Genomic DNA, 10,360 nt, shown 5'->3' with positions numbered 1-10,360 from the left:
CAACTGGACTGAAGAACAAAAGGACAGCAACTTGTCTGTTCCCCTTCCCCCAATTCCCCAGCACTGTTCCCATCCCCCCAATTCCCCAATAAAAAAAATAAAGAATGACGTGTATTTTAGAAAAGACTTAAGCGATATCAAAAAGGAAAACAAAAAGTCTTCTGTTTAAAGTGTTAATAAAATCTTAAACAGGAACGTAAAACACACCAAAAGATATATGCCAAGCCTTGGATACCTATGATTTTAATATTCTGAGCAGAGAAAGAAATGCAGGGGACCCAGAAATAACTAAGAAATAAGAAGTAGTTTATATAGGTAATGGTAAGTACAAAAATAACCAGCCAAAGAACATTATTAAATGTTTCATTAGAATACCAATTAATAAGTACTCAAGAAATACATAGTTTGAATTCTAACACCTCTTTAAAGTTAGAAAAATACTTAAGGAGATAAAAAATTAAGTTCCAGTCTCTGCTCTTCAGTAAAGTCAGGAAAAAAAATTAAATGTATTGAACTTCTATTAATTGCCATTCAATTTGCTTGTTACCCTTAATCCACAACAATCCTATGAAGCAGGCATTATTACCTTAATTCAAAGAATAAGGCATTAAAAAGTTAATTTGTCCCAAGTAGAAGAGCTGTGGTGTGAATTGAGATCTGACTCCTAAGCCAATTATCTTCTCCATTATACCAGTATTTACAGACTTTTAAAAAAACAGCAAAACCCTTTCTTTCAATGAAATCTTATGTAAAACATCATCTGAAATATATTTTAGATGAATAAGTGACAGAACTTTGTGACCAATGAAAAGTGGAGGATGATGGGGAAAGAATTATTGAAGTTGACTCTAAGGCTCAGGAGACTAAAAATCAAGATCCATGCAATCAATAAAAATAAGATGTTTGGCAGTGTAGAGGCCTGACCACTGCACTGTACTTCTGGTTTTTTTCCTTTTAAAGATTTTATTGGGGAATTGGGGGAGGGGAACAGCGCTGGGGTGTCAGGGGAAGGGGAGCAGACAAGTTGCAGTCCTTTTGTTCTTCAGTCTAGTTGTGGAGGACGTTGCATCACTGGCCCATGTTGGTACTATCATTGCATTCTTCCTGGGTGAGGCACATCAGTTGCCGGCTTCTGGACGGCCACTCACGGCGGCTCTTGGCAGCTCACACCGGCTGCCAGCTGGCTCACGCTGGCTGCCGGCCACACATGGTAGCTTAAGGCAGTCCACTGCAGCAGGGGCTGCAGCCTATGCTGTTGCCAGCAACTCACGGCAGCCAAGCTTGAGCTGTTGTCCACCATCTTAGCTGTAGAGGGCACATTGTCACTGGCCCTCATGTGGGATCTGAACTGGGGTACTGCTGCTCAGAACTGGTGTCCCAAGCCAGCTCTTAACCAACGTGCCACTCCACCGGCCCCACACTGTATTTCTGAAGCTGATGTTGAATAATATTGTATGTCAACTACAATTATATATACATATAGTCACGGGATGTGGAGTAGAGTGTGGGAATGGAGTCAATGGAATTGTAATAGATAAGTATGACATGGGGGGTGGGAGGGCAGTGGATGGGGGAGGGGGGTTGTTACTTTGTGAGAGGTGAAAAGGATAACTATTGCACTGTTCTGTACACCTGAAACTAATAATAAAATTAAATTTAAAAATTAAAAAAAAAAGATGTTTGGTAAGGGAAGGTAAGTTTGTAGAAGATGATATCTGCTTCAGAACTGTGAAGTTTAGTTTAACATTCAAACAGAAAGTTGAGTTGGAGCTCAGGAGGAGAGAACCACTTTTAATCTGTACATGAAATATCTGATTCCTGTGCTGCTATTTTTGCATTACTATGGTAAAATGGACCAACTAAATAATGCAATTTCTTCTTAGTTAAAATTTTACTAATTTTGAATATGCTGTAAATCATATATCATTCATGATATTTTTAGTTAAAATTGTAAAGAAATTTTCTTTTGAAAATATTAGCAGTGTTATTAATGGGAATTAAAAGGAAGAAACGTAACTTTTTCAAAATAAGGACTAAAAAATTAAGGATCCTTTCAGCATGCCTTTAATTCTGGCTACAGCAAATAAACTTATGTATTACAAACTATTATATCATGCTTTATATTCTAATTTGTTATATGTACTATTTATTATTAAGAATAATTACGGGGTGACCGGTTAGCTTGGTTGGTTTGAGCGTGGTGCTGATGGCACCAAGGTTGCCAGTTCAATCCCCGCATGGGCCATTGTGAGCTGTGCTCTCCTTAAAAGAGACAACTATGCCATTGTAGCATGAAAGCAATGTGTAACCAATGCCCATGGCTGTTCCCCAATAAAACCAAAAAAAAAAGAATAATTACTGTACTTAAAAATACTAAAATTCAGATTTTTAGTAAATCTAACTGACTTTCAATTTGCCAGCAGTATTTCAAAGGGAATTTTTATAAGAGACAACCTTCAACTTAGAAAGGCCAATTTGAAACACTTTCACCATCAATTTTTATCATAATTTAGACCTCATCCTCAGAGTAATACAAAGGCCTACTTAAAACTATTTAAAATCATCAGAAACCGCAGATAGAGTCACACATATTAGATTTTCAAGAATGTCCTATTTTATATGATATTCAAAGGGTATTAGAGTAATGAAGAATGTTGTTACAGTGAAATTTACCAGTAAAAAAGATTTACTAGTAAAAAAAGACATCTTCAGTTCAAAACACACTGGATTTATATTTAAGAAGGTCAGCAAGTTTACCCTGCTGAAAATGCCACCCCTTCCCTCAAAAAAAGCTGAAACTTTTATATTAATTTCTTGAAAGGTAGATGATAATAGGGTAAGACAAGAGACCAATTTAGAAGGCTACTGAAGTGGTCCAGGTGAGAGATGAAGGTGGCCTGAACTAGAGTAGTGGTAGTAGCAATAGTTACTAATTATTGAAAGTATCGTATTTAATAAACTCTGATGGAAAGGCAAGCTCATTCACTACAGAACCCAGGAAAGGCTCTGAAATTGGAAGTGTCAGATAAATCAGAGGACATGGGGTAAAGCATAGAGGACTAAAAACAGAAGGAGTCTGTATAAAGAGCAGCTGGTACCAGGTCCCCAGGTTTTATTCTAAGTAATCATAAAGTCTATTTCTGCTTCTCTGACTTATCACTGGCTCTTTCACCTTGCTTTGTTTTAGACCAATTGTCCACAGGTATCTTGAATTTTAACTTCCCAACCAAATATCCCAAGTAAGAGTTCAGGTTCTGGAGTGGATGATAACCTTCCTTGGGCAAATTATTTAAACTTGATTCACCTCAATTTTCTATATATGTAAAATAGGAACAATATCTACATAAGGACTTCATGATGTGGTTGAGGAAATTAAAAGAGAAAATGCATACAATGCATGTAAAATACTTAGTATAGTACCTAGACATAAAAATAATTGAGTACTTACCATTATTATTCAAAGCTCTGTGATTGCTGGTACCACCTGTGCTCAAATGTCCTTCACCCAGAACTAAACATAGACAAGGTTGGATAGGGAATGGGAAGGTTTTTCCAAGGAAGGACTACTCCATAGCATGGTGAGAGGAGAAAATGAACACACTGCTAATAAGACAATCACCCCACTGTCAGTATTGATACTATCGCAGCCCTCATCCACTTTATCTCACCAATCTAGAGATACTTACTATACCAATCCTAATTCTTAGGAGAGACTAGACATGAAAGCCTCTGAAGCTTTACTTGCATCTATTGTGTAAACAAAACTCCATCACAGTGTGAAGTTTTTAATCTCTTTTTACAGGTTCTATATTTAAAAACAGGGTGGGCAGAGGCTAAATGGAATCTTTGGCTTACCATCTGTTTTTTCCATTTTTTTGCAAGAAATAAAAACCCTTGTAAAACCTCAAAAGAGCTTTCTGTCTACTTTAGGAAAAGGGGACTATGAGAAAATTTGTGTGATTGCAATGTTCCTACAAGTCAGGAAGTGAAAAAACAAACAAACAAACAAAATCGAATCAGAAGCAAGAAGAGGTATCTGAAAAGTGTACACAAAAGAAAAGTCATCGAGGAGGGAGGGAGCATTAGAGCAAAAATTCATTGCTGACAAGAGGCTCACCCTCATAGTGTCTCACAATATTTTTGACAGATAAAAATGAAAGATTAAAGAAAAACTACAAAAATCACCAAATATAAAGTAAAGAACCAAATCGGAAATTCATTCCAAGACATAAATTCACCTGATGTTAAACAGATTTAGAAATTTGAGCTTGCATTAAATTTAATGAGTAGTTTTCCTTTTTTCTTGATTTGTTGGATTATCACAGCTCAACTATTTTACAAATTATGATCAACTACCTACTCCATCAGTCCAAAACCAACACTTTTAATTAAAACTCCAACATTTCCAACTCAGTACTTACATTTGATAATTTTTATTTTATTTATTTATTTTTTAAAGATTTTTATTGGGGAATTGGGGGGATGGGAACAGTGCTGGGGAATTGGGGGAAGGGGAACAGACAAGTTGTTGTCGTTTTGTTCTTCAGTCTAGTTGTGGAGGACGTTGCTTCACTGGCCCAAGTTGGCACCATCATTGCGCTCTTCCCGGGTGAGGCAGATCAGTCGCCGGCTTCTGGATGGCCGCTCACGGCGGCTGCTGGCCGCTCACGCTGGCTGCTGGCTACACACGGTAGCCCATGGCAACCCACTGCAGCAGGGGCTGCAGCCTACACCGTCGCCGGCGACTCACAGCAGCCCAGCTCCAGGTTGAGCTGTTGTTCAGCATCTTAGCCGTGGAGGGCAGTGTCACTGGCCCTCATATGTGGGATCCAAACCGGGGCCCTCTGGCATCCCAAGCCAGTTCTTAACCATTGCGCCACTCGGCTGGCCCTACATTTGATAATTTTAACTGTCATCTCTCATGCAGAACCATGCCATTTACTTCCTTTGAATCATTCAAATCCTCCCAATATGTTCAGTTTATTGGTTTTCTCATTACTTCATCCCCCCAAAGAGATGATCAACTGTTCCACTTTCAACCACTGACTTTCCATGAATCAACCCTTGAAAAGCCCAATCCCTGATAACCCTAACTAGCCATTCTTCCTGTCTCTATTTCCAGGTATAAGAGAACTACTGGTGTGGAAGGGGTGGGGGAAAGCAAAATTGATATACTAAGTTTTTAAAGAATACCCTAACTTTTCCATTGCTACTTATTACCTTTCTACCTATTACCTCAAATTCCTAGGCATAATGTCCAATGAGATTAGAATTTTAAAAAAATACAATGTACTTTTCTCACAAAACCAACCCCTCAATGCTTTATAACCTCTTTACCTCTTAATTACTGACAAGTTTGATAGTTATTACTGATGAGGTCAACTGTTACACTGTCAAAATGGAAAATGAGGCCTCCATTTCCGTCTGCCTCTCTATCTTAACATAGCCTTGTCTCTGTATGTCTCTGCCTTGTTCCATTCCTTTCATTACTTCAGAAAATGAGGTGGTTGTTCCTTTCCTCTGAAGAGAACGTTACCAACTAGTCTGAGTCCATATTATCCTGACTTTTCAGCTACCTCGTCCTCACATCAGTCCTTTTTGGCAAAATCTTTCCAACGCTACCAGCTCCTTGATGTTTTTGCTTTTGACAATAACTAACCACTTTTTTTCCCCTAAGCACTTTTTTATTAGTCTCTCTCCCAGACTATCATGACATTCTCCTAATTCTAGTTCTTATTCTCATCTCAAATTGTGCCTATACTTGTTTCTTTTATACTCTCTTTTGTGCCTATACTTGTTTCTTTTATACCCTCTCCCCCTTAACATCTAGCATTCCCCTCTCCCCACTAAGTTTAATCTTTATTCCTGTTTTCTCTCTGTCTGCTAGAGAATGGGGTGGAAGAGGGAGTGGGGAAATTGAGTGAGGACAGGAAAGATGCTTTTGTTGGCAATTTGTAGTTCCTTATATAAACTGGGGTGGAAAAAGTTAACAACTATTGCTCACCACTCTCTATAAAGAATTCATTTATTCTTATAGCTACGATACTTACATCTATGTAATATTTCCCCAATTCAAATTTTCTCCATAATTTTGACTTCTTTCCTGAGAATCAGTCCATGCTTCTAGAGGCATAATGAACATTTATATTTTTACATCCCACTATCAGGCATTTCCAACCTGACACAACCAAACTTTGTCATAAACTTTCCCATCTCTACCTTTTGAATGACCCAGATAATCTCCATTGCACAGTTTAGAAAAAGTGGTATCACTTCCTTCATTTCCTATATCCAGGTAGTGATCAGTTCATCATTTAGGCTGTGACATCAAAGAGAAAAGGCAAAGAACTCCCCATCCTCATCAATTCTTATTACATTCACTACAATCTTATCTCCAGTCTAATCTCAAGTAAGAAGACCTCTTTCATCATGTCATTCCTCTGTCCAGTAATTTATAATAGCTCTGAAATCTGACAATTACCTTCATAGCCTATTTACTATTTTTCTCTACTATACATTTCTCAAACTCTTTGCTCTCTGGACCCTTACAGTCCTAAAAAACTATTGAGGACCCCAAAAAGCTTTTGCCTGTACGGATTACATCTATCAATATTTACTGTACTAAAAATGAAAACTGAGAAAAATTTTACAGATAAGAATACACAAGCACACATTCCATTAACTGTCAAAGCAATGATGTCATCACACATCATGCAGCCTGGAAAATTCCACTGACACTTGTGAGAGAATGAGAGTGAAAAATACAAATAACATCTTAGTATTATGAAAACAGTTTTGACCTCTAGAAACCCTGGCTCACTTTAAGAACACTATTCTATCTGACCTTGATTCTCTTAATCCATCTCCCTATCAATCACTGATGACCACTGATGAGTAACTTTTGTGTGCAGTAACAGCATGAAAGAAGGCTAAGAACCACAAATTTTAAAATAATCTCCAAATTCATTAGCAGCCTGCTCATTCACAGTCTAACCTCACCTATCAATTTTATTTCCTACTATTGCCATTTCCTTTCCCTCCTCCCCTGTACTCCAACCAAGGCTGGAGTCCTCAAACAGAACAAACCTTTTCTTGCTTCAGCGTCTGTGAATACAATATTCCCTCTGCCGGGAAGGTCTTCTCTCATCCTTCAGACCCACTTCATAGATTACCAATTCTTTGAAGCTTTCTCTTGACACATCCCATCCCCAATTACCTTTTTTTTTGCAATTCCATAGCACATTCAGAACTTCTCACATTGCACCGTAATTATCGTGTCTCCCCACTAATAGCGAGCTACATGAGGACAGACTTGCATCTTGCTCGTCTTTGTATTTCTGGTACCTCGCACATAGTGGGAACCCAAACATTTGATCATTCACATGAAGCCATATCTTTCAGAGTTGGTTCAATGCTTATCTATCCCCAAGTATTCTAGCCCACAGTATTTGCTCCTTCCTCTGAACTTCTGCAGTACTATATAGAAACTAAGAAGAAAAAAAAGCCTAACAGAAACTGTTATAACCTTCCTACAAAGACTGGGAACATTGGCCCATAGGATCAAGTCTAATTCCCTAGTCTGACATTCAATGGCCTTCTTCAAGTGGCTCTTCACCTTTTCAATTTTATTTTCTATTATTCTCCAATATGAAATTATCACTCCTGTCATCCAATACACACTATTCATTCTATTTTTTTTTCCCTCTCTTGTTTATACCCTTCTCTCTCCCAGGAATCCCATTTCTTTGTTATTCTAAATTCTACTTTTCCTTAAAAGCTTAGTTCAAGACCCAAAAATTCCACGAAGCTCTCTGGGACTATGCCAGGCCAAAGAAAAATTTCTCCTTTTGGGATATCTAATGCATTTCAATCTGTTTCCTATATTTATAGGAACCTAGTAACCTATTATTTATAGTGTACTGTCTTGCATTGTTCTTTAATAATTTCAAGTAAGTCAATGCTGCAACCCCAAATAACTTGACAGCTCTTTAAGAGTAAGCACAGTCTTCATTCAAAATATTTTAGTGCCAGTATGTACCAGGTACTGGTAGGTTTTCTAACCTTATTTCTTTTGTATCAACCCTTCCTAGTAACAGGAAGACTAAGGCATGTAATAAATACGATTCCCTTTGCTTGACTTTCTTCCTAACTGGTCAGAATAATCCAGGCTATTTTTTTCTAGGGAACATTCTATCTATAGACATATAATTACCAATTTGAAAATAAAATGTTATACATCTCAGCACCCTAAAAATGCAAGCTTAAATAAGACACTCCATTTATAGGTAACTAACTCACTTTGAGTCCTCAATATTCTTACTTTTGAAGGTCCCTTCCCTTTTATGCTCCTTTACCTTGAATATATCTTTCTTATTTTAGTTGATACAGTTTTAGCTCCCCTGACACATCCTGATGCATGGTTACTGGTAATAAAGCCAAACTATTTAAGAAGAGCCAAAGAAATGAGGCAAGTAAAAATCATGCATAAATTTATAACATCATCTTTGAAAACCAAGAAGTTATGGTAATTGGGTCTCAGACCAAAGCTTTTCCTTAAATGGTATTTGTCTAAGGGGCCACATCTTCCCTTTCACCATTTCCTTAAGTATCCACACCCAAAGAGAGCAAGCATTAGTTGGAAAATAGACTAAACATAACCATCAGAACTTGCTCCCTGATATCATAGATGATAACTTCTGAAAATAATTTTCCCCTATTATTCACTCTTTTGCATATGTGATAAAGTCAGTAAGAAGGAATAACATAGAAAGATATAGTTTAAAAATAATGATAAAGGTTAGGATGCTCTAAGTCCTAGTTTATTGTAAGTACATCAGCCACAACTGAAAGTTAAACTCTCATTTAAACAATACATGAGACCTGAGATTGCCAGCAATTCTTTCTGATATACGTATAATACGCTTTCAACATGGTAGTCCTAGAATGAATTTCATGTAAGAAGAAGAGGGGACTAATGAGGAAAGAAAGGAGCAAGTCATCAGCTAATATACAGCAGCTCGCCCACCCTTTTCTCCCCCTCCCCAAAAGCTGTAGGAAATAAAAAGCTGCAGAATGTACCTTCCATGCCAGAAGCAAAACATTGAGGATGGCCAGTAATGGGCAGGGTCCATTCTCATTCTGGGTAATGATGGGTGTGTTCTCTTCTTTCCACTGAATCCACTTGATGTGATAGACAGATTGTCCCGGGAAGCGTTCCTTGGAGGCCGCCAGCACCTGAGCTGCCTCCCCCTCCTCTTCTTCCTCCTCCCCCCTGCACAGAGGCACAACCCCGGGCAACACCGCCGCGCCGCCCTCCTCCTCCTCGGGGACCCTGCTCTCAGCTCCTTCTTCACTATTGAACTCGGAGCTACTGGGGAAAGAATGCAGGTTAGAGAACGACTCCAGAGAGTCCAGGCTCGGCGATTCCCCAGGAGGACTCGGGTCGCTGCAACTGCTGCTGAGGCCGCCGGCGCTGCTGGGCTCCGGGGAGCCCGCGGCTGCCAACTCTGGCCGGCAAGTGCCGGCGGGATCCGAGCGGGCGCCCGAGTCTCCGGCCGGACCCAACCCATGGCTCGCTCCAGCCTCGGCTGTCTCCGGGGAGGCGGTCACCTTGTGCTGCCCTCTCAGAGGCACCTTCTGGGCAGCAGGACTCTCCAAATCGCTCTCCTGCAAGTCCAAGCCCGTGGGGGAGCTGCATGGTTCAGGAACCTGAGAGCTGGCGGGGGAAACCGAGTCCAGGAGGCTCCTCCCGGGGGCCGCCGCCCCCTGACCGTTCCCGCCGCTGCTCTCTACCGCCCATACTTCAGGACCATCCCCAGCGGCGAGCCTTGTCTCCTGTCGCCTTTCCTGCGGAGAACCTGTTCCTGGCACTGGCCCGGTGGCCACCCCGTGTTCTAGCGGCTGCAGGCTCCCAGGGCCGCTCTCCATACCCAGCCGCCCGCCCCTCGCTCTAAAGAGACCGCGGCGGGTTCTCCTCGGCCAGCGCCTCCGACGCCATGACAGCGGTACTGGTAGCTACAGCGCCCTTGCGCGGCCTCGGCCAGGCACGTCACGGGGGAGGGCACCGGGAGCGCGCAAGCGCGCCGCCGCGCGGTCGGCAAACTCTGGGCGAGTCGACGGTGCCTGCGCGCCTCCGGGTGACGGCGAACTGCGCGGCGGCCGCCCACGTGGCCCCTCTCACGCGCGCTCTTGCCGGTCGGTCTGAGCGCGCGCTCGGAAGGCGGGGCTTGGTGGGCGTGGCTGGGGCGTGGCCAGGAGGAAAACATCCTTTCACTATATGTGGCCGGAAGTTGAACTGTGAGGCATCCCTACCACATGCGGCTATTTGCGAGACAAGGCGAGCGGCGCACAGCTTCGTTGT

The 10,360-nt window shown here is 41.1% G+C and overlaps 1 protein-coding gene across 1 annotated transcript in view; it reads right to left on the bottom strand.

Moving 5' to 3' along the window:
* Positions 1-10,017, bottom strand: part of MINDY2 (MINDY lysine 48 deubiquitinase 2) — a 69,703-nt gene extending 59,686 nt beyond the window's left edge. The window contains exon 1 of the mRNA XM_019657543.1: positions 9,079-10,017. Within this exon, the coding sequence (XP_019513088.1) occupies positions 9,079-9,927 (849 nt within the window). The 5' untranslated portion in view covers positions 9,928-10,017. The remainder of the gene's footprint in view (positions 1-9,078) is intronic.
* Between the last annotated feature and the right edge of the window lie 343 nt (positions 10,018-10,360).

The sequence above is a fragment of the Hipposideros armiger genome, unplaced genomic scaffold (assembly GCF_001890085.2).
Source record: "Hipposideros armiger isolate ML-2016 unplaced genomic scaffold, ASM189008v1 scaffold_276, whole genome shotgun sequence".
Taxonomy (NCBI): Eukaryota; Metazoa; Chordata; class Mammalia; order Chiroptera; family Hipposideridae; genus Hipposideros; species Hipposideros armiger.
The sequence above is the reverse complement of the archived record's forward strand: the minus strand, read 5'-3'. Positions and strand labels throughout refer to the sequence as shown.